The 25,808-nt window shown below is 39.5% G+C and overlaps 1 protein-coding gene across 1 annotated transcript in view; it reads left to right on the top strand.

Moving 5' to 3' along the window:
* The window catches only part of eys (eyes shut homolog), a 146,590-nt gene that overhangs the window by 45,339 nt on the left and 75,443 nt on the right, over nucleotides 1-25,808 (top strand). The window contains exons 20-27 of the mRNA XM_044045628.1: nucleotides 969-1,082; nucleotides 2,331-2,528; nucleotides 4,721-4,842; nucleotides 7,765-7,886; nucleotides 8,755-9,014; nucleotides 22,328-22,424; nucleotides 22,847-22,954; nucleotides 24,281-24,426. Coding sequence (XP_043901563.1) covers nucleotides 969-1,082; nucleotides 2,331-2,528; nucleotides 4,721-4,842; nucleotides 7,765-7,886; nucleotides 8,755-9,014; nucleotides 22,328-22,424; nucleotides 22,847-22,954; nucleotides 24,281-24,426 — 1,167 coding nt within the window. The remainder of the gene's footprint in view (nucleotides 1-968; nucleotides 1,083-2,330; nucleotides 2,529-4,720; nucleotides 4,843-7,764; nucleotides 7,887-8,754; nucleotides 9,015-22,327; nucleotides 22,425-22,846; nucleotides 22,955-24,280; nucleotides 24,427-25,808) is intronic.

Here is a 25,808-nt window from a genome sequence, read left to right as displayed (position 1 = left end):
GTTTGCAGTTGTAATTCAGCCGTTGGAAAAAAAAGTCTGTATGAGAAATCCAAGTTTGAATAAAAGATTTATATCTACAAGTTGTACTTCTGTGTAAATTGTGAGCATGGTACTCTTGTATCTATGCACACACACACTGTAAGACAAGTACTGAACAGAATACAGTATATATGGATATCTGTGCTTAGATACAAGGAAGATAACTGCCTGTTGCTGAAGTTTCATGTCAGAAATTTGGACTTTGTCTTCTGAATCAATTTGAAAACAATTCAGTCACAAAGCAGAGTTCAATTAGAGGCTAGGAGGTTCTGTTGCCTTCATCTGCACCACGGGTCCTGTAAGATGCAGTAGATTTCCAATCGTTGTTGCTCTTCTGCGTCCCGGGTGGGTTTAATTATGTTTGAAAATAATGGTAAATATTTAATCTGCCATTATAACCCGCCTCGGTCACAGAGGAGCCAGTGCTGCTGCATTCATTTTGGTGGAGATGAATTGACCTGTACTTGAAAAATCTGTTGCTGCGCAATCACGTCAGTAACAACGGGTACCATCTGAATTAAAGTCTTAAAGTCTTCAGCAGCTCCTTAAAATAGTGCTGCAGTGTGATTTAATACGTCAAGTCATGCAGAATAATTCCCCCCCCCACATGTGGTGCTGTGATGCCAGCTGTTTCGAGTTCAAAGATGAATAATGACCCTGGGTTCAAACGAAGATGATACATCTCCACCAGTGAAAGTTAGAGAGTGACAGCAGTTCAGCTGTTTCATAATACGTTCTAATAATTCCTGCAGAGCACAATGACAAACAATAAAACTGTCTGACTGACTGTGCTGGTTTCTCAGCAAAAGAGTTGGTTTATCAGACGTGCAAATGCCTTAGACAACAGTACCAGGTCTATTCTGTCTGACACTTAAGCCTCTGCAATGTAAGACTGTATATTTATTCCTCTGTATTGTGTTCTATCAAAGGTTTATGGTGTGAACTTGACATTGACGAGTGTGCTTCATCTCCCTGCAAGAACGGCGCCTCTTGCTTTGACCAGCCGGGTAATTACTTCTGCCAGTGTGTGCTTCCATTTAAAGGTAATGAAGACTGAGGAACTAACTTAACTTTACATACTGTTATTTTCAACTGTCTCGATAAAGTAAGTGCTGTAGGCTGTGGTGGGGACTTCCATCAAGCTACTGTACGTGTCACTGTCAGTAAAAAGAGAGCTAAAGCTACTGTAAAATCACAATCTAGTCTCATGATGACTTTTTATGTTGTTCAGTGCTAAGAAAAATAAAAATGTACAAAATGTAAATAGGAACGTTACATCTGCAGTTTGTTTTTCAATATTTAACCACACAATAGTGAGAGAATATTTAGTGTGCTCTTGGTACCGCTCTAAATATACGTTTGCATCCACAAATACAGAAAGATTGAAAAGTAAATGGCTGGATTTGTAATGTGTTGTGATGCTTGCATGGCTTGTTTACAACACAACATAAGATCAAATTCTAGTAGTTAAAGGGCACAAAACAACCTGTATTTAATATGTGTAAGTATTTTTTTAGCAACAAATCTAGACCATTCTGACACCATGACCATGCGTGTACAAGAGTCTTAATCTGCTCAAATTAACTTTAAATCTATATTAATTTCTGCCGCTGTGGCAATGCTTCATCCATTATATCCAGTTTGTAGTGGATAAAATAAGGGGCTTGGTAGCTTAAACATTGCTTTATTTAATTTTCAAGAGAGTTTCAAAACACCAAAATCTTCAAATTGCCTTAGAGTGCTTTGCTGATTCTCAGAGAGAGAGAGAGAGAGAGAGAGAGAGAGAGAGAGAGAGAGAGAGAGAGAGAGAGAGAGAGAGAGAGAGAGAGAGAGAGAGAGAGAGAGAGAGAGAGAGAGAGAGAGAGAGAGAGAGAGAGAGAGAGAGAGAGAGAGAGAGAGAGAGGAGAGAGAGAGAGAGAGAGAGAGAGAGAGAAGCTTTGATATCACTCCTTCTTTCACCATGACCTGTATTTTCTGTCCGTCTGTAGTGTTTGCTCCCCAAGTAGCTATTGGGTATGACACACAATAAGTTGACTAAGAAATGGTCAGGGGAAGATTGGACTGGAAGTGGTTTCAATATGTTTTGAAATAGAATGTTGAACTGAATTGAAATGCAACAAACCAGCCCTTTACTGTATATATACACAGTTTGTTACATACATCCGCTGTCTGGTGACATGCTTTGTAATGAGTTTCAGTCATGCATGTTCCTTTTATTTTTACACCTTTTTATGCATAATAACATCTTGAGAGCAGGGATTTAAAATGTATGTTCCTCTGCCTCACACCAGGACATAATTGTGAGTTCTTACCCTGTGAGGCCAGTAATCCCTGCGAGAATGGTGCAGTGTGTGTGGAGGAGCTGGATCAGGACCGCTTCCCTTTAGGTTTCCGCTGCCGCTGTCATCGGGGCTTCGCCGGCCCCCGCTGTGAAATCAATGTGGATGAGTGCAGCTCTAGCCCCTGTTTTCACGGCTTCTGCTACGATGGTATGAAACTGCCTGTCTTGCCACCATATTTAATAACAGACTCTCAAAAAGGCATCAAAGCGCTACACACACACACACACACACACACACACACACACACACACACACACACACACACAGAGATACACATATTTTTGTACAGCTATATGTTAGCGAGGACACTCGTAGAGATGATGCATCCCTGCAATGCAGGTCTGAAGCCTTAAAAAGCCATTTCAACATGTGACAGAATGTGGGGACTGGCCAAAATACCCTCACTCTACCAACATTTCAGTTAAAACACTTAAACTAGTCCTCAAAAAGATACAGTTACACACACACACCTGCAGGTTTGCTGGTCTTTTTAAGAAATAGCATAGATTTCAACAGTGCAAAACAAAGTGTGAACCCCTTCATTAAAGGCATACTTCCCCGATTTGCATTTAGCTTTGTACTAGAATAGGTGTATTTTTTTTTTTTAAATGGTGCTTCCCAACCTCAGTTTGCCTTGAGTCGAGAAACATCTTCATTCTCTTCTTAGTTACGTGCCCACCAGTGACACTGAGGAAACTGAGATTGGGAAGCACAAAACATACTACCCCAGTCTAGTAATAATGCAAATCGGTGAAGTATTCCTTTAACACTTTAAACCCTAGACTTAACTTAACTGAACTGAACCAACGCCTGCCAAAATGTCCTCACTTTCCCCAAATACGTTTACATGTTTGTTTGGTCCTCACAAAGATATACATACAAGTACGTACACACATGCAGTGTGTTTGTCAGATTTAGTTTTGCTCACTTACAGCCTGACAGGCAGTTTGTAATTAGGTCACCAGTGCAGTTAATAGGGTTGTTATGAGAGTGGATTTATTTAATCTGATGTGAGGATCTAAGACGTTACCTGCTGGTCAAGGCTTGATTAGTCTCCAAACACAACTGTGAAAGGGATTCAATTAAACATCAATGTTGGAACTTGGATCATTTACGATAAATGCCAATATTAATACAATTAATGCTCAAGACAGATTTTTTTTTTCCTTTTTTTCATTTCATATGATTATCCAGTTTGATCCTAAAAGAATTCAAGCGAATGTAAAACATGTCACTGATGAGGATTCTTCATCACATCATTTAACTTCATTGTTTTATATTAAAAGAGAATGTTGTTTTTGTTAGCAATTACATACTTGTTGTCTGCAATTACTCTGCACCAGAGTAATTTCTCAGAAGCGAAATATTTTTCACCAGTCGCCCTCCAGCTCTCGTGGCATTTCTGTAATCTTGCTCAACTGGTTTATGCCAGAACAAAAGGGTGATAGCAGTGGATCACTGTCTGAGAGCATCCTATCCTTCATTGTAGACCTCTGCCAACTGTCTTCACTAATCTCGAGTGCAGCCAGTTTGCCTTAGGTTAGAGAGGCAGGCCTCTAGGACCTATTGGCCAGTGCACAGTGGCAGCAAGCCAGCCACCAGGGAGAGCGTGGCATAGCCACAGTGGCTGAGATGAGTAATGCTGCTGCCACCCAGGACCTAAAGCATTTAATGAGAGTAATAGCAGCTACACGCACCAAGACAGAGTGACAGCATAGATTACGTGGTAAATCTTTGGGATAATGAAGAATCCTGGGACCCTGACTGGGAGAGTAATAAATTCACTCCTGTAAGAAGTGCAATTACCTCTGTCACTGGCTGCTTGTACACTAGTGTTGTCTTAGAGAAACAGAATGATGCATCCCTCTTTAATGTTATTAATAATTAAAGAGAGGAAGGAATACATTATTAGATGTGGGACATGCAAACTTCTGATGGAAGAAATGGCCACATTTGTAATATCTGAATAAAGAATGGCCTTAAATGGACTCTCCTTCCTCTCTTTCATTGTATTTGGAGTGTGGAAACAAACGACATGGCTTTTGAGGCTGTTATTGAGAAGGAGTGGGACACAGAAGAGGACTCATTGGTTAGTGTGTCTCATACTGATGGTATGGAGCTCAGAACTCGCATAGATTTAGAAGGAGCGGGTTTGACTGATATAGCAGAGGACGTTTATTATAATAGTGTTATCCATTAAAAACCTGAATCACAGTGGGTGATTATCCTTTATGCACATAATCAGCATTTACCTGTGTAGAGATGTGGGGCCTACTGAGATTTGAGTGAATTAATTCATGATGCAAGCTGCTGTAACTGTTCTACTGATCTTCTTTCAGTTGTAGATGGCTTTTACTGCCTTTGCAGTCCTGGGTATGCTGGGCAGAGATGTGAGCAAGACATAGATGACTGTGTGAACAGTTTGTGCAGCACCAACTCTGTCTGCAAGGACCTCCATCTGGTAAGTAGACACATTTTTTGTTTGGTAATATAACAAAGTGATTTTATTGGCTTTTGATAGGCCTCAGAATAATCCAGTGCCCTGTAAACTACCAGTTAGTTACTCATTGAAAAAGTCTACAGTTTTTCATAAAATATTGACAGCCCTGAATCACATTAGGTACTGCCTATTACCTTTGATGGCAGCCATGCAGTTAAATTTTAAAAGCAGCCCCATTGCAGTAAAATATAAACAACTGTGCAATAACACGAATAGTGGTGTATCATTAAAAAGAATAAAATATGCTTATGCGGCTCTGGGGTCTACTACAGGACAATAATGAACAGGTGTGTGTTTGGTAGACAAATCTGGCACACTTTATTGGTCTTATTGGGAAATTCTGCCAGCATAAGGAGATGCGGCTCGCCTTGAAGTTCCAGGTGTCTATGTGGAATAAGATGTCTAATAAATGTACATCATTATTGTGTCTCTTGTTAGACCAATTACTTCCTTAAATATGGTAATCATGCCAAGTTTTAAATGTGCAGCATATTACACAAAAACGAAAAAATCATTACGAAACGTATCTTCAGAAATCTAATCCACCTTAAAAAGGCTTAGTTATTGGGATGGACACGCAGAAAACGCAGCTATTACTAGTGTCAGTGTCATTTACAGTATGTTTGGAGATTTGGGTGTGGGCAGTTTTGACACTGCCTGTCACTCACACACACACACACCCCCACCATCCATTTCCAGAGCAATATTTTATGTGTGTGTCACTGTTTTGAAACGCATGTGTGGGCACAGACAGGAGAATATGTGTGCTGATATGAGTGGTTTGAAAATGGCCACTTTGTCATCATCCTACCAAAATGCATCACATTTACGGCATAGGTTCTTACTTACAGCTTACATAGTCATGGCTTCATTTATGAATTTATTTAGAACAAACAGGGCAGCGATGCTTTCCCTTTGGGCCGCAAGGTCACTTGATTCTCTCAAGCGATTTTTCAAAGTGACTTGTTCTCGGTGTTTTGTGTGCGGTGGTCTTTCAGCGCCGATGTCGACTTATACAGATGCACACACTCGAGCTTAAAAGGACATTTTTAGATGCATTTCCTTTTTCTTTCTTTTTTTTCGAGACGTGGCTTTAGTTCTGAAGTTATTCAAGTGTTGTTCAAGCCAATAACATTGATCTGTTGCAGCTGCAGAAAGACCTAGGGAGCTGCATTCTGCTCACAAACTGTGCAATGAGTACCAGGGGTGTTTTTTCCAACAGCTGCTTATTTGCTAACAGATTGCAGTAGTGGAACAGATGTGTCATAGATAAAGTCTTTGAGGTTTTTTTTCGTTTCTTTTTTTTCCTTTTGACAAAGACAAATAACATATAGTATGTAGCTCGCACCTAATGCTCAGGTGTAAAATGAGACCATTGAAAATATGTGCACTCTACTGTATTAGTTAAAATGATGAGTTCTATTTAACAAAAACAAATTGGGCTCTGTCTTCCACTTGGTACAAAGTGACACACACACACACACACACACACGGTGTGATTGAAGTTGCTATTTCCAGCCGCACAGTCAATGAACAATGAATTCTACTTCAATGTGGCAAAATTCTCCCATGCTTTAATACCTGATTAAAACATTTCAATATATTTTTCCAGGATAAAATCCAAAACTCTTAATCCAAAGACAAAAGGACATAAGAAAGGAATTGGTCACGATAGGAGGGTAATAATGAATTTCAACCCAATTGATTTTATTTTTTTTGTTGCTGTACTGTTTCACCACAAACCTCAGCTCATTATTCAAATAGGGACAGTTTTTGGAAACCTCTTCACATGCGCTTGTTTACAGTGCAGCTATTCCTCTCCTCTGAACACTGTGTCCCATCGAGCTTTACCTTATTTTGGAGAATTGCAGTCCCTGAAGGTGACTTAGCAGCAAAAATGAGATTATGTTCTATTGCCAGGGGTAAGGAATAGGAGTCTCCTGGAGGTATCTAATTTATCATGAGATGACGGCATCCCCCCCCCACACACCACCACCACCACCACCACCACCATTAGGCCCATGGTGTACAAATTATATCAGACAAAGTTTAACGGCTCCCCTCCAGTGTATGAAATACAGATTAGCATGCAGTCAAACAGCAGTACCTAGGACCTTTAGACAGGATGCAGCCAATGAGGAATCCTGACCACATGATGACCTTCATCTTGTATCGGAATAATTTATATCAAACCAGTGCCATGAAAATGTATTTTTAGAGAAGTTATACCAATAATTATCACACTAAATACGGATTGATTTCGGCTCCCGCGTGAAATTTGTAGGAACCAGTTAATTGTGGGTTTAATTTACTTTTATGGGCAGAAAACAACAAACTGTGTAATATTTCACTCGTGGGAGATGGAGGCCATATACAGTGTGAAACTGTTTTTGTGGAAGCAAAATATACTAAGATGCGGTGGTAACATTGCATGATTGAAATAAAGCCTTGTACGGTGCAATATAACTCAAAGGGCATAGGAAAAACAGGCTTGCACATTATCCAGCGGGCGAGTGGTAGGAGGAATACATCTGCATAGCAGTGATTGGAAAAATTTCAGACAAACCCGGCTCAACAGCAAAGACAAGTTTTGTGTGGGAGGTTTTATGCTGCTATTTTCTATGGAAAATTGATGAATTCAATAAATGCATGTATATTCAGCACCGCTGTGACTATTTTCTTACATGCAATCGGTATAAATAAGTAAGCAAATGGCACAGCAGTTTGCTATTCAAAAGTAAAATGATGAATATGTACTGTCCAGTATACAGTATATACACGCACAGTAGTACATTTCTGCTCTTAGTATCTTGTATTACTATACCAAGACAAGATATTTCAGTGTTGATATAATAGTGCTTCCCTTTCTGGTTTGGATTGCAGAGCTATGAGTGTGTGTGCCACTCGGGCTGGGAGGGAGAGTTCTGCCAACAAGAAATTGATGAATGTTTATCACAGCCCTGCAAAAACAACGCCACCTGCACAGACCTTCTCAACAGCTACAAGTAGGTGTGCAAGCTGGCTCGAGGAAGCTATCCTCATGAGCTGCGTCAGTCACTTAAGAAATGCAGGGAAAAGAAGCTGTTGAGAGATCGCAATATGTCCTTCCACTGGCACCAAAGATAATGAATTGCAGATGGCAGGTAAAACAAATGAGTCAATCAATGGCTCACAGCATGAAAAGGTTTCAGGGGATCTTTGACTCATTGGAGGAAAAAGCTGGTGTATCTGCTTCAGCTGGTGCCCCCTCTCACTGGGAGGCGTAAAACTGCTTGAGGTTGGAAAAGTTGGGGGATGGAAGGGAATGTGAGGTGGAATGCTTGATTGAGCTCAGGTACTCACTGCCACCAAGTGGAATAGCCACCTGCTTTAAGAGCAGATCCTTAAAAATCACACACACACACACTTGAATTCTCTCTCTGTTTCCTTGTCCCCATCGCTCTCTCGCTCTCTCTGCATACATATATTTCCATTTAATCCCCACTCCCTGCTCTCACCTCCCCTGTCCTACATTTAGCTGTCTAGAATTAAAAGCCGTCCCTGACCGGTAGTGCAATTAACCTGTAAATTTCCCCACACTGTCTCAGACAAGGATTCTGGAGTGCACTGCATACACGTTCATTGTAACATGGTGTGTGATTGTATGTAGTAAATGTGTCATTTGGAACATTTTTGCATCGGAAAAAGCGAATCTGCCAAAAGCCAAAAAGAGCCTTCATAATAGTGCCATTGTCAGACAGAATGTGTAACCTCGAACCCTGAGAAAAATACTGAATAAGTTGTAAGTTTTTATTTATTTAGGATTCATTTTAAAATGTGCCAAAGGGTTTTTTTTTGTTTTAAAAACCACTTTCCTTCTCTGCTGTATCCAAGGTGTTTGTGCTCACGAGGCTGGACAGGTGTGGACTGTACAGAGGATGTGAATGAGTGTGATTCTGCTCCTTGTCTAAATGGAGCTCAATGTCAAGAGTCAGACATGCCTGGGGGTTTTTCCTGCACCTGTCCCCCCTTCTTCAGTGGCCCCTTGTGCAGCCAGCCTTATGACCCCTGTGACCTCCTTCACAATCCGTGCCTGCACAACTCCACCTGCCTGACACGCTTCAATGGAACAGCCTCCTGCAGATGTCCAGCTGGTGAGTGAACACACCGCCACAGCGTCACTCTCATAGTCCTTTCTCACCCACTTCCAAGTGTCACTACAGCATTTTGTTCAATGGATTACTGTACATACATAGTACTTTGAAAATTACACAAGGCACAATTGAAAAATCACAAGTTAAACACACGCATCATAGATCAAACGTTGTAGCAAGAAGATGAAAAATGTTGCCATCGCAGTTAATCGTACATCATTTGTATCTGTTCTCTGAAATGTATGATGCTTCCCAAAAAGTTACTCTATCAACAGAGATGAATGGTGTTTTCCTTGGGCATAAATCGTGCTGAACTGTAGTCTGATTTTTAAAGGTTTTCCTACGGGGAAGATTTAAATGGATTGATACAGCCAACAAAGTTATGTTTACCTCGTGTTGCTGGATGTTTAAATAGCTGTAATATGGCGATTGGCTAAATAAATAGGTTATATCAGGGGAAATGCATAATGTTGTCTGGAAATTTGGTTTTGTAGTAATTACAATCATTTTTGGGGGTTGATCTACAAATATTAATATCAGCTCTTTTATCTTTCGATCTTTATCTAGCTCTTTTAGTTTTGGGATTTGTAAATTTGAGACCTGAAACACAGTAAAACCCAAATTTACTTACGTGTCATTATGACACAAACGTGTTTACAGTTGACGATGGCAAATCAATCAAACTCACCTTAAAACCAATTTTACTTTGTTTATCATATGCTTGGCATGTGGGCAGATGGTCATATTTTACCAAAAATCAGATCATTAAAAATGATTATCTAGAAAAAAAATTAAAAAATAAACTTAACAGTCTCATTTGCTGTTGCCGGTCAAAATGCTATGAGGTTGTGCTGAAACCTAATTGCTCGATCAGCACACAGGTGAAAAGACGTTGCTCGTCTTCCTTGTAGAGGAATATGAAATTAGGTGCTGCTTGCATACTTTACACTATAGAGTTTAGCAGAAGCTTGGTCATTTTCACTTCACGACTCTCGATTGTTAGTCACCATAAATCCACAGTACATGGCTAGTGTTCAACAAACACAGAATCATTGGCTTTAATACAACAATTTTATAGACTTCACCACTCAGGAAATTGTGTAGGTCCTGCTTTATTTCCAGACCTAATTAAATTATAATTTGTCAGCCTGCGTCTGCCAGATTTACTGCTATTACTTGGTAATAGCAGTAAAACCAAGTCTCATCCCACTCACTCAAGATGGACAAAACGCAGTAAACATTATCAATGATAATTTGATGTCAAATTAACTCCAACTACACATTCTTCATTAAAATGAAATTGTGCAAATGAGCTATTTTGTCAGGTGTGCAGTAGCCGTGCATGGTATGAAAATGTACTATATTAAGAAGATCAATTAAAAATAATATCACATGAAATGGTACATGACTCAGTTGAAGACCTTTGTTATGTAATTGCCTTAAAATAAGAGTCTAGCAGCAACATGTACAAATGGTTCTTAACAGATCAAGCCATACTTGCCTCAGAGTGGAAATGTGTGTGAGTGATTTCCTGCTCTCCTTTTTTTATTATACATTGTATTTATTACTTTTTTTTATTGAGGTACAGTTAAAGCATGATATTTACGTGCCATTTTCACATGATGACGTTGGATTATTTGAACAATAAAGACATGGGTTGAGGTAGATTCTCATTCATGCCAGTGCTCTCCCTGAAGAGTTATATCGAGTCTTATTGGAGATTCTCCTGAGGGTCTACCCAGGAAGAGATCTTCCTTTATCCAGATCAGGTTTATGCAAAGTCAGTGAGCGGTGCAGCTTCAGTTTATGCCTACCAATGTTCGAGCTAGACCAAAATTAACCGAACGGACCAATTAGTTTGTTGTTGCTAGGTTACGATAACGGTTACCTTTTGGACCAGTGAGGGTGGTGAGTCGGAGCTCAACATCTCTGTTGCCTTTCACTGTGAAACTGAGTGATATAATGATGATGAAAGGTTGGACTGGAGTGATTTCTATGGTCTGCAGTTTTACAGGCTATCTTTACTCGCACAAAAAGGAACATGCTATGTCCTTGAGTCTGCAGCTACAATTTTAATTTACTACTTGAAGTCATCTTGGATATGAATCTATGTTTCTGATCTTCCGTTTAGATTCTAGCAGCGTGCAGCGGTATATTGTTGTTTACTGGAGAGGGAATGGAATCTAATGTTAAGATACCCAGGAGACAATGGACATACCTTTTAAAGTGGATGGTTGCTGTCATATTTTACAGCCTTTTTACGGTCCTGTGATGATATCCAGTTCTTATAAAGATAAGGGGCTCAACACTGGGTTTAACGATCACTTTTCTTAAAAGTTTCTGTAAAGACTGTAAAGTGAAGGCTTCCTCAGACACTTCAAAAGACTATATCATTGTCACAAAAAAGGGCGATGTGGCAACTTTAGTGTTCAACAATTCAATAGGAACTAAAAGGCAGTCATTTGTGGGTGCCTACTGGGAGAAGCATTAAAGTGGTTTGTAAAACACAGACACAATGGAAATGAGTTTTGTCTACAAAGGTACTCGGTGAGAACCTGGAGGCCAGAATAACTAGACGAGAGTCGGCTGAAAGAATCTTTTTTGAAAGAAATATGAGGGAAGCAGTTATCCCTCTTGGTTGTAGATGGCTCCTGAAGGATATTTCTGTTCTTCCTAGCCGTGACTCTCCACTGCGGTTCTGGCCAGGAGGCCTAGTCATCTTGTCTGACCAGCACAGATGCTCCACTTTCTTCTTAATGAGGAGCCTCAGCAGGGAGTGCCAAAACTGATAGAAGAGCAACCTGAAAATGGAGGAGTTGGGGTCAAGGATGAGGCAAGGGTTACTGGCTGACAAAAACAACAAATGGACACAAGAATGCGAAGCATAACTAGACACAGAATATGGCATTTACTGATTATGTACACAATCTATAGACTTGAGTGCCCTTGTTGAACACACGAGTAAATAATTAGTTCCACTTTTGCAGTTTTTCAACTAAACTACGACTAAATATGGAAACACAAAGGGCAAAACGCAAAGTCGTGACATGTTTAATTGCCCGTGCACTCATGTGGCTTCATACTAATTATTTCAGAAATATTCTTAAATAGCCAGTGTCATATTCCATAAGTCGGAGTAGTTTAATAGACTTACACTGTGACATAGCAGCACAATGCCCAAGTGGTTGAGAGAAAAGCAACACATGAAACCGAAGACCGACAAATATAATTAACTGTATTAAGTTAAAGTTGACATTTACACAATGTGATGCAATCTTAAAATCAGTAGGTTAAAGCTTGCTATTTTGGATTGCTCACACAACAAAGCTAAAATAAGCTTAATTTGTGATTTAGTTGAATGCCTAATTCAGCTGAATGATTGCCGACCTGGAAATAGCAAACCTGGAAAGCTACGTACTGAGGCTATCGCTGCAGACACAGCGCACTACAGCAATGCTGAAGAAAAATGCAATGGAATTCCCTAAAATTCATAGGGACGTATATTCTGTAGTTGCAAAACCCAAACTGCCCAACAATGATTACAAAATTGTTAAAAGTGAGTTATTTGACACGGAGAATAACCGTTGTGCCTCTACTGCAAGTGGGGAAATATGATTCTTGCAGTATCATGAATTAATTCAAAAACACTGTGTGGTCCCATTTCATGCAAAAATCATTTGGTCTCCATGGCTCAGTATATCCCCAGAGGTGCTCCTGCCAGATGGAGAACAAACCCCTTTATTTGCATGGCATGCTACACTAGCCTTCACCTTCCACAAGATTGAGACTGTGTCTCACAAAACAGTTGGTTAATGAGCATCTGTGAAGCTGTGCCAACAACACAACTGACACATACCTAATATGATATTGAAAAAGATGTGTTGAGGATGTGTGCAGCCACAGACGTGTTGGAAAAGCAGATCGTCCCTTCAGTGATTATTCTGTTTTATAGAGGAGGTAGGAAATATGAGCTCTAAAAGACGTTTCTCAATTTGTAAACCAGATGCCACAGCAGATGTGTGAGAATATCACTGACCTTTTTGTTTCCGTCACTGTATTCAACTGCAAATGTAAGGCCTGGATTCTCACAGTCAAATGAGCTCATTGTTTCGTAGTTTGCTTCTTAAAATGAAGGACAATTAGCTTATAATCTTACATACATTTACATGCATTTACTGTAAAACACATTCACTGCTATCCTTCATACCTGTATTATGTTATTACGATGCACTGTTGATTAACAACGAGAATTTCATTTAGAAGTAAAGCACACAAAGATTGAATATCTTTTTTAAACAATTATCCCGGCTGGGATACTTTAGTAGAGTGTTAGTGTTTTGCATTAGGGCAGCAACTAATGGTTGTTGTCATAAAAGATTAATCTGTTGATCATTTTTTCGATTTACTAATTAGTTGGTTGGTCCATAAAATGCCAGAAAATATTGATGAACGTTAATCAGTGTTTCCCAAATCTTGGCATGTACTCAAATGCCGTTTTTTTTTTTTTACCACAAACCAAAATAATTTAATATTTTTTTTATTATATTTATTTTTCTTCCATATGGGGCACACAAACGATCCCACCAACACAGTTTCCATAAAGAACATATATTTAGATAAATTATGGAGCCGTACTGTAACTTGGCTAATATAGTGTGACAGTAAGCCCCTTTAATCACCTTTTCCCCCAAAAGTCCAGTAACTGTGATCAAAGTAATCTCTCTCTCACAGAATAATGGCCCATGAAAGTGAGGTGGTCAATGAGCACACAGTAAAAATGTAAACTTATATGCTTTTGCATAGATAACAATTACACGGTTTATTTTTAGGCTTTATAAATGTAAACTGTCCCCATTTAAAGAATGGAGTTAAATGATTTTATAGGACATTGTCTTTTACCTATAGTAAAGTGAGTGCTAATAACATGAATCTGCCATTCATAGCAAATAATTAGTTACAGAAGAGAATACACATGTATTACTCTGTTAACTGATTATTGCTTAACTTTAATTTGATTGTATCTAATTAATAAGTGTCCAATTGATAATTTCCCCATCTCAGCAGGTGAGGTTATTTAGAAACAGTGTTTAATTATAGAAACATTTAATTATTCTGAAAATAATCTGAAACCTCTGCTTCATCTCTGCCTTAAGTTGCAGTTTACTACCAGACTCATTTCCAGAATGTCCTGAAGATATTAGTTTCATATTTTTTTTTGCATTCTGCATTTGCATTTTATTCTTGACTTATGGCCAGAAACAGCATCTTGGCCTTTGGGCACCGACATCCAAATTCAAATCATTTTCTCACTGAGTCAAAGTGGATGTTTTGCCATATGTAATGAAAGTCCATCCACTGACACTCGCTCACACTCTCAAACATTTCATGAATTTGACCAATAACCTTTTACCACCAAAATCCAATACGATTCTTTGATAAATGTTGGTGCCAAATCAAAAAAAGTGTTCTTGAGATTTGTAATTTGGGAATATCTGCACCCTTCCCCTGTAGGGCATGTGGAGTACAGGGGTTATTCACTTGGACCATGTTTCTGGACTTGCTATGATTGACGAGCAGCACAGCTAAAGTTGTAAAAGAGGGAGAAAACTATTACACACTCAACAGAAAAAAAAAATCATACACTCAATTTACAGCATACACATTTCAGACACTTCAGACTCAGAACTAACGGCATCGTGCTGAAAGACAAAAGCTGTGTTTCCATCATGGCACAGTTTGGTTTGGAACAGTACAGCCCTCACTCAGGCTTGCGTTTCGACACAACCCAACGGACAACAATGTACCAGCTTGTTTTTTTTTTTTTTAGCTCAGTTTGTGGCTGCTTGTCTCAACAATATGTTAAACTTCGTATGAGAATAGACTACGAGTGTTGAAGAAACACCGGTCATAAGGGAGTGATGCTTTTCTGTTGCCCAGTCAGCTAACTCGTCGTGGGTCTATCTCCATCCGTACAGTTCCATTACTCTGGTACCCCAAGGGAAGGGTACAGAAACATTGAATGGTTGGTGCCGGTTATTTTGGTTCTATTCCTAATGGAAACGCAAAAACATACGCATACCATACTGCACTGAACCGTTCCACTCGGTGGAAACCTGCCAAAACTGGGATTTCAAGCACATTTATGCGACAGAGTATTGGCCTATTTAAACAAGAAGTTCAATCATTTGGAATCCACAGCATCCCATCCTCCCATCCTCGTCAATGTTGCTGTCTCCCAGGGTTGTGTCCTGAATCATCTTTATATTGTACTAACTGCTGACCTACCACTGCTTAGCCAAGCATGTGTAAGAAAGGGTGATGATCATGCACCACCACCACTCCCCTCCACATACAGACATCATCTGTCTCCTACTTTTAATACATATGGGTGCGTGTCTCTGATGCCCTCACCTGGATCCTCTACACACACATATTCACACACTTCAGTCCCAATTTCCTTCTACACGTGTGCTGGATTTGGTCCTCGCATTCTTAAGGCACTGTGTTTTAGAGCTCTGCTCTGCTCTGCTCTGCTCTGCTGCAGATAGACAGGTGCTACAGTATATGGTGAAGACGGCAGAGTGGGTGCAGGGAAAAAAAAACGTTTTGCATTAGGACTCTTTCAATGCCTTTCCATAAATATTTGCCGACTTCCTTTGGGCTGGAGGCTGTGCGGCATCAAGGCCAGACCCACAAGGCTGTGGAGAACTACTTTTCTGATGCTGTCAGACTTACAAATTCTGCATCTCACTGAATAGCTGCTGCTATTATTACTATTCCTCCTTATCGGGGCATAGCCGCCATTTGAAATTCTGCAATGTCACGTCGTTGCATTGTTAAAAATGTTGGCTACATTGTTTTGTTTTAATCTCGTATGGTCACACATGCATACTTTATAATATTCATTCATTTGTTTTATGTTTAAAGTTTCTAAATGCATTTCTCTTGATTTAGTTAACCTCAACCATGACCCCATTTCATTCCCTTTTATGTATAATTTTCTGAAATGACAATGAAATATTCCGATTTTTGTTCAAAGAATTCCTGGGTTGTGAATACAAAGTGGCATTTAGTCTAACTTGGAGTAAAGCAATGGTAAAAGTTCTACGATGAAAGCACTTAAAGCACTTGTGAGGGATTGTTTCACAGAATGTATTACAAATTCATAGCATATACATACAGTACATCATGGCCCTTATTTGCATGGAGCATGTGCATTTAGGACAGTATATGTATATACTCTGAAATCCTTCAATCCCAGGTGTGAATCCACATCTGCATATTGCTATAATAAAAGTAGTAAGGACGTAAGCTTTCCTCTGCAGAGAAAATTGCTCTGCTCATGTGCGAAGTGAAAGTGTGCAAGCCTACCTGTGTTACCGGACGAGTATGTGTGCATGCGCCCACGGATCGCTGTAGGAAATGAGAGTCACTTTTCACTGTCTCAAGCTAACAATGTTCTAATGACGCTCCTGATCACAGGTCACTTCGAAGAGTGCAAGTGCATTTGCTTTGTAAACAATGCTGATGCTAGCGAAGGCGGTGTAAGATATGTATGGCCCCAATTACCTTGAATAATGCTTTGAAAGTGAGCCACGGGGAGGCAACAAATATTAAAATGTAGCAGGTGTTCAGTCTCTGTATGAGGGCATGCCCCTTACGTGTGCTGTTGTTTTGGGCAAAATGTGTCTTTTCATCTAGTTCGGCTTTGAGACCGCTATTTCAGCCACAACAGATCAGTGGGTTCAAAGAATTTCCCTTTAAAACAATTCTCTGTCATTACCAGCTTCTAACAAATTGGTGTTTAACCTGTGAATACTTGACAGCGGGACAAAAAAAAAAACCCAAATTGGGGCTATGAAAATATATGGATACTGCGCGGTTACTTTGCTGCCATCAAGTGTAATACCTGTGTAATGTCTGCTGCTGGCAAAGTTGCCAGGTTATGGATCCCATGCAATAGCTAACAATAAATGGCTAAAGGCCTGTGTGTGGGATAAGAGGCAAATCTTGCAGTGAAAAACAGTCCCCAATGCACTCGATCTCATGAAGCCCACTATACTGTAAGTGCAGAGTAACAACCAAAGACAATCTAGATGAGTGCATCTGCATCTGTATTAAGTCAGAGTAGATTATGACTAGTGGTGTAGTCAATTGCTCAGAATGTACAGTAACTAAATATACAGTATACATATACATATATATATATATATATATATATATATATATATATATATATATATATATATACACACATACACATATATATGTATATATATATGTGTGTATTTATATATGTACATATATATATTATATATATATATACACACACACATATATACATACATATATATGTGTATTTATATTTATATATATATATATATATATATATATATATATATATATATATATATATATATATATATACACATATATATACTGTGTACCATACAAAAAAATCCCTTAAAGCATAAGCCAGTGTTAATCAGTTAGGGTCAAAGATTGATATCTCAATCTTACATCAACAAAGGCCGCATTACTTGTCTTGTCTTGTTATTTGATGGCTACAACACAAACGTGTCAAGAGCAGGTGAAACGTGATTGACATTTTTACTGCTCTGCAAACAAACAGGACTGATTCCACTTCGTACTCTCCCTTTACACTCCACTGTCGTCTCGTTTGATGTTATTGTTTCAGAAACAATATGAAATGGTTCAAAGTGGAGCACACGGGCGCACTGTCACGGTGATGATGTGCAGATGTTATAACCGAGACACACAATTGCTTTACCATCTGATCGTCCAGCAAATGCACATTTATAGATAATAAATGTGTACTTAGTAAACAAGCCATTCATTTGTCATTTGGCTTACGGTAATATTGGAACGCAGAGTATCGTGCGTAATCATGCCATATCTTCAATAAAGCTGTTAAGAAACTATGGAACAGATGGGCGATGGCATTTGCAAATGAGCTACCAATAGTTTAAGACAACTATAACTAGGAAAAAAGGGAAACAACTGCTGGGGTAAACTGTGAGCATTATCTAAGCCAGTGGTTAAGTACCTGCACTCACAATTGTTAGGAAAAGGTTAGTTGCTTCATTTCTACATAACGTATAAAAATAGACTTTGTGCTGTAGCAGCTGTACAGGAAACAGAATTTAAGAATCTCCGTGTTTAATCATTTGTGCCACCATTAGCATTGCTGAAGAGGTGGTCCAGGTGTGTAACAGTGGGGTAAATTGGCTTCACAGGCTGGTGTTTACATGCTGAAATATTTCTATTTTTGAATGACTTGCTCAAGTAACCCAGTTTGTGGTCAATGCATGCAAATGACTGATATGCAGTTGTTTTTAATTGCTCAGATCTAATTATTGAGCAGGAATTGAGTTGTGTCTGCCTCTGGAGTCCACTGTTTTTTGTGAAGGCTATATTACGTAGTTGAACAACCTTGCTCAAATCACTATCTCTATTTATGTCTTGTTGCCGCATTTCAAAGAGACAACACATAAATTATGTAGGGTTTTCAAAACAAACAAGATACAGCGAGAGTCCCATCAGATTATCTGTGGCGATGGCACGTCAATGTGACCACACTTTTGTTTTACATTTAGCTTTTTTTTGTGGCAAAGGAAGCTGCCACTGTACTGGCTCATCAAGATGAGAAACACATACAGTACTTTATAGTGTTGGTTAATAATTTCCCTTGTATTACAAGGAAGTTCTTGCTCCTTTAAACTGAGTGAATACTGTTGTTGACGGGCCAAATGGTGATTGCTAAATGAGGCTGTTATTGATATGAAATCTCTTTGCTTGTGTTTTTGTTGTGTTCCAGTTGACACATGTATTTTACAATTGTGACTGTTTTTATTAAAAATGTGAGGTGCCAGATTTTGTGTCTGGTGTGTGTTTAGCACAAAATGAAAGCTAATCTGTAATCAAATAAAAAAAAATGCAATGAAATGTCAAGGTTAGGGTTAGGTTTCTCTCTCAGGAACATGGTCATTCTCTCTAATGGCAAGCTTACATTACTGCAGTCAATTATGCACAACCATATGCTATTTACAGTGCTCGTAGCATTAATGTAATACCTATAAATCCTCAAGGGCAGTGATTTCCTACTGAAATCATACAGAATGTTAGAGAATAAAGCCTAATTTAGTCATGTAGTCAGTAGTTTAGTTAAAACGGTCAAATCAAGATATTAAATCCATACATAACCCAGAGGTTGCGTTTGTTCACATTACAATGTGTGGCTAAATAGAAGCTCAATAAGCCACAACCTGACACACATCAACTGGCAGAAAACTTCAAATAAAGCATTGAATTCATTATGAATTAGCCCTTTCTGAGCAATATTGTTAACATTGGACTGACAGTAACTTTGAAAGAAGACTGTCGTCGGAAATGTAGCCGATCGAACCAAATGCACACAGTTCAAATGAAGACATCCCTTATGTTTCAGTTAAAGCGTCCATCAAAGTTGGTCCACAATTCACTCGGGATTGCCCACAATTTCTTCTCCTTTGAGACACTCACTGGCAGGAGCAGTGATCACATCCTGAAGCTCCAGACAGATGATGGAATGACTACGCAAGCATGTGCCTTGTGTATCCCTCTCTGTACTCTGTCAAAGAGAAGCCTCCAGTCACTGCTTAGTGGCAGAAGATGTATTACATCGCAGCGACATTTGAAATAGTCCCTGAGGTGCTCCACCATTGCGTTGACTGACAGAGCGGCTTGTGAAACCTGTGCTGTCCCATAATTCACCAGGTGCTCTGTGGTCTCATGGAATCCTTCTCCTTCTTACGCTGCAAGATCCACAGAGCTTGTGGTTTTTTGGCATCAAGAGTTGACCTGAAAATTTGGCTTTCTTCCTTTTAGAGCATGTATTAAGTTATTCAAATGACTAAGAATGCAGAAATTGCTCATAAATTTGGTACAGGCAAACCTTAACAACCGCAGCTTTCTTATTTGGAACGGTTACAGTACATGCCACATATCACATTTCCCGATTAGATTTTGGCTGGGGGTCTTTGCTGCGCGTTGCTTGTGAGCAAATCAGAAATAATCTTCTCCAACTGCAACCATCTGAACTGAGAAATGTATGATCTGTACAATCTCCTGCCAACTGTTGTTTACAGTACATTTCGAAAGTGCTATAATGACAAAATGGCTGCATTTAGAGAACATATATGTGTGTATATATACGTATATATATATATACGTATATATATATATATATATATATATATATATATATATATATATATATATATGTGTGTATGTGTGTATATATTCAGACAGAGACCAAAATAAAACACTCAAGATGTGATTAAAGTGTGCACTTTCAGCTTTAATTTGAGGGATTGAACGAAAGACTCACATTGACCGATGAGGAATTATAAGTATTTTTATACATTGTCCATTTTCAGGGGCTCAGAAATAATTGGACGATTGACTGATAAGCAGTTTCATGGCCAGGTATGGACTATTATCTCACTACTCTTTGTCAAGAACAAGCAGATAAAGGTCTGCAGCTGACTGAACGTGTTGAATTTGCATTTGGTGGCTTTTCACAGACATTTTCAATGTCCAAAGGTCCAAAGATTATGTCAACGCAGGTTAAGAAGGCCATCGTTCGACTAAGAAAACAAAATTAACCTGTCGGAGAGAGACAGGAGTGGTACATTGTTGTTTTGCACAAAAAAAACACAAGTTGTTCCACACTTAAATCACATCGTGATTGTTTCATTTCAAATTCATTGTGGTGGTATCGACATTGTGGACAAAGACACACACGCTGATGTGTGTGTCTTTGTCCATAACTGTGTTGTATCAGTCCAAACTGTACAGGGAACCCTCACAACTCTGCAGTAGGTCTTAAGAAACAAGAAAATCTCTAAACTGTGCAACTACAACAGATGTTTCAAACACAAAATAAACAGTCCTCATCATTGTCAATGCTTCTTAAGGTGATTTCTCAACTGGGAATTACTACTTTCAAAAGACAAAACTCCTCATACTTCAAATATCTGTTGTTCAAACTGTAAAGGCTTGGCATAATGTGATAACAAAGTATTAACACTCACACTCATCAGAATCCAGTTTTATCAACCCCTTGTTATATACTTGTACCACTTTAGATCATGGCGAGCAGATGGTACCCATGTGGGAATAGCGCCGCAGTTGTGTTTGTCAGGATTTTAAAGGAGTTTGGTTGCAGAATTGCTTATTTGTGTGTCATTGCTCATCCAGTACTTTACAGATGTAGTGACAGAACCTGTCACACAGAGCCAAATGTCTTCTTTGTTTCCGGATCTTTTAGACCTGAAATGATCCTGTTCAATTTAACTAATATATCACACAAGAGATGGCAGTGTGCTTTTTATTTGGTGGATATGTCAAGTCAAATTGAATCAAGTCTTCTGTTATGTTTGTCATTTAAACTGATTTAACTGAGGTGATAATTACATTTTGGAGTTGTATTCAGGTGTGACCCTAATATTCTGTCCCCCTTAATATACTGCAGTCCATTATACGACAATGCGGAAAACAGGGCACAGTGTAAATGAAGATGGATTCAATTTTCCCTTTTCTGGTTTTCACATAATTCAGAGATTTTTTAATAAATGATAATGTTTCACACATAGGTTTTCAGCTGCTTTTAAGATTTGCCTTCATGCGGTTCTGTGTAAGCCCGACACACACACCCTTTCTTATTATTACATTCACAAATTCATATGGCTTCATGAAACTACAGTATGTCATGCAGTGTGATTTGTTCAGCTGAAAACCATTTTATGGGGCAGTCCGAGCACCAGAGGGAAAACCTCCAGCAGGCAGAACATTACAGGCTCCCAGGCTGTCTTCAGAAGTACAACAAAACATCCATGCTGATCTGCTTAGCCATCCTGCCCCTCAACCCCCTAATGAACAAGAGCAAAAGAGCTCTTGGGCTTAGCCTCTCCCTCTTACCCTAACTTAACAAGATGTCCCTCTACTCGCTCACTTCCTCTCTCACACATAGACACACATGTGCACGGTTGTGCGCAGACACACACACACTCACGCCAAACCCCAAACCACTAACCCTCAGACCAATCTGTCTGTGGCACTAAAGTATTATTAGACTTACTCACTCTCAAAGGGGAAACAGAAGAGTGCTGAGAGCTGGAAGATGAGATATGCTACAGGGGCTACTAGTTCCATTAAAATGGCATTCACTGGGGCCTTTGTTATCATCGGTCCTGACGTTTTCAGGGTGAAGTTGGGCTTGCTGATCCATGACCATCTCATCTATCTTTCAGGATTTGAAGGAAGTTGGTGTGAAATTGACACCAATGAATGTAGCTCAAATCCATGCCAAAACCAGGGTGACTGCGTGGACCAGGTCAATAGTTACAGGTAAAGAGTGTTGTCCATAACCAGCTTTTCATTGTTGAGGAGGCAATTAAATGTCAGGTTTTGTACTGATGGAGTTCTATTGCCAGAAACCTTGATTCCTCTACATATTTCAGGCCATTTAAAGTCATTTGGAAAGAACACTTTAGGCTAAAAAATCCAATTGGTCTCCACATTATTCAATACTTAGAATAATGTAAGAAATATTGTTTGTTGCTCACTTATGATGGCTTTTTGGTTTCAACAGTTCAATTCCAGATCTATGTTCCAATAATACATGTGCAGTCGGCCTAAATATGATGTATAATTAATATCAATGAATTCCTATTGATTCCTTTCACTGTGTGCACGTGCCAGTTGGAAACAGATGGATCTTTTTTCTGTGTGGGACTAAATATCAATATTAATGATTTTTCTTTTCCCAGTTGTGACTGTAAGATGGGATTTTCTGGCCTCCAGTGCGAAGAAGACATTAATGAATGTCTCTCTAGCCCGTGCCACGACATGGGCAGGTGTCAGGACCTTGTTAATGGGTGAGCGTAATTTTCTCTGACTTCACACCTCATGCACTGTATGCTTTTCAAATGTAAACATATCACTAAAATGGAGCCAGGGCATTCTTCAAAGACGGCACGCAATGTTGTGGTGTTCCCCTTCGAAATGTGTTCCAGTTTATATAACACGCTTGTCTTCATCCTTGACACAGATAAGCTGCTACTCTAAAGACAGAGAGTGAATGCAGCAAGAACACATCATGTATCTAGATTGGGCTTTACTCCACTGGTGCTTCTCTCTGCTGTGCTTAATGGGAGCCCTGGGGCTTCCAGGCTCAGTCAGACAGATGGGTAGAGAAGTCCCTGGGCCAATTTGAGCCCTAAATGTTTTGTCTCCAGTTTGTCTCCCGTCATGATTCTGCTCCCATGTGACCTGGCCCTGCTCAGAGCGCTCCTCTGACTGCACAGTCCAGGGAGTTCACATCAGGTGTGCTTTAACCTTGCTGCCCACCACGAGCACTTTACATGCCGCTATCTCCGTCTCCCTGACCCAACAAGCCGAGCAAGTCCATCTGTGCTGTGGTGATGGCTCAGGCTCTGCAGTATTCTCACTGAGTCCGTGTTGTGTGTGTGTGTGTTCTTTTTTTGCATTAAGATGCTGTGACTCTGCTGTGTGTCGCTTTGTTAGTAACTAAACTGTTTCTGACCAACGTGACTCCATCTTGGCACTGGTGCAACAGATTGCAATTAAAAAAAAGTGGTAATTGGTAGAGCAACGCTATCACAGACTTTACAATGTGCAAATTACACTTAGTCCGTAGTATCACGTCGCAATAAAAAAAAAGCAGCGCGGCATATTGCTGAAACTTGAACTGATGTAACGGTTTTAGAAACGAAAAATCGCATTTCAACAGTTTGTGTTTTACACAGTGGTGTTTAATTGCATGGTTTTTTTTAATGATCTCACCTACAAATTGGATATCCACCTCACACCAAACATCTGAAGTGTGTGTCCAGGGATATTAAATCCACTGACAGCTGCAGAGGGGGATGTGAATTGAATATAGCGCACAGATTGTGCTCGTCCCTTTAGTAATAAGTCATTAAACAATTCAAATTAAGTGACACTAGGGAAAGTTAAGTCTTGTCATACTGTTAATTTTCATATGGAGAGTTTAAGAATGAAAAATCTCTGTCTCCACACACACACTGACACACACACACACACACACACACACACACACCTAATTCTGCAAGAGTGTGTGGAGTTTTTACAGGGAAATCCCTTCTTCTCAGAACTAATTTGCCATTTGACAACCTGGATTTTCCTCCTAATGACTGAGTGTTATCACATGTTCCTTTTAGATTCCGTTGCGTTTGCCCTGCTGGTTATTTTGGCACGCTCTGTGACCTGGATGTGAACGAGTGTGAAGTCTCACCTTGCCTACACGAGGGCATCTGTATCAACACACCCGGAGGCTTCAAGTGTGTGTGTCGCTCTGGATACTCAGGTAGCTCTTTTGCCCTCGGGTGACACGAAGATCAATATGAGTCTAAAAAGCTTATCATGACTGCTGTGGCCACACGCTATTGAGGCAACTTTGACACAGATCTAGCTTAGTGAGAAAAAAAAAAAAATGCTTGCTTTTAATTAGCTTGCCTGTCTCTGTCAGATTGTGAGAGTGCCACCTTTTGAGTAAAAACTAACAAGAGATAAAATTTAATGTCACCTGTTTTATCTGATGAAAGCTTCTCACTGTTTGTTGGTTGCCTTTATTTCATTTTACCAGCGCCTTTAGTCTCACAATGCTGTTGTTACTTTACTTCAATCCATTTGTCTTATTTTTCACTCAGAAGGATATTGAGGTATTTCTGTGTGTGTGTGTGTGTGCGTGCGTGTGCACGCGTGTGTGTGTGTGCGCGCGTACACACATCTAAAGCCAATTCCTGTCAGATACTGGGAAGATTAATTTCATTTGTCTTCCACACTGTATCATCAATTTATCCTTCCCCAGTTGAGAGAGGAGAGTAAATCTCTGAGGTATTGCTTCTCTGGAGAACAGAACCTGACACGTATGGCCCAATTCCCACAGAAGCAGCTTTTATTATTAGGCCTACGCACCACATAGTACAAGTCATTACTTTTTCTGTTGCTCTAAGCTCATCTGAGGAAACAGGGCTCCCCAAGAGAGCAAGTGGCCAGAGGATACAGTCTGGATCGGCTCAAACCGAATAGAACTCATACAAAATATTTGCTCTGGTAACTCGTGTAACAGCACTGCAACTTTTCACGGGAACGCATCCGGTTGTGTGATGCCACTGTGGCTGTGTGAGCAACTTATTTTCGTTCCAGTCATATTGTGCATTTGCCATCTCGCCGTGATTCATCACGCCACGCTTGTGCAGCCTGATTAAAATAGATTGAAATGTTATTTCTACCTTGATGGTATGTGAGGTTTATTTTTTTTTTCTTCTTTTATCACTACGACAGTGTGCAACCTGTTGTGTCACTTGATGGTATCATCGTATTATTTGCTAGCGCCATTGGGAAAGTTGAGGATTTTTCTTATCTCATGCCAAAACTCGTTTGGACTGTAACAGTTGACGCTGCCAATCAATAAATCAGTTCATAGCTATGTCTGCACATTTTCATTGATGGGATTAGGCTGTGATGACACTTCATTACCACCTGCATCAATATCCATATTGAGTTTTTAGCTTTAGCCTCCTGTTAAAGTGCAAGAACACAGGGGAAGAAGTCATCTATACTATTACCCTGTCTTTTAAATGTAATGTTTTTTTTTTTTTACATGTACAACATTTAAGGTTTTAGAAGTTATTGAGGCAAGAATCCTGAAAATAATTGTATTCACTTTTGTGACACGTCTGACAG

This window comes from Solea senegalensis, linkage group LG15 (genome assembly GCF_019176455.1).
Source record: "Solea senegalensis isolate Sse05_10M linkage group LG15, IFAPA_SoseM_1, whole genome shotgun sequence".
Classification (NCBI taxonomy): domain Eukaryota; kingdom Metazoa; phylum Chordata; class Actinopteri; order Pleuronectiformes; family Soleidae; genus Solea; species Solea senegalensis.
This window is presented reverse-complemented; position numbering and strand designations above follow the sequence as displayed.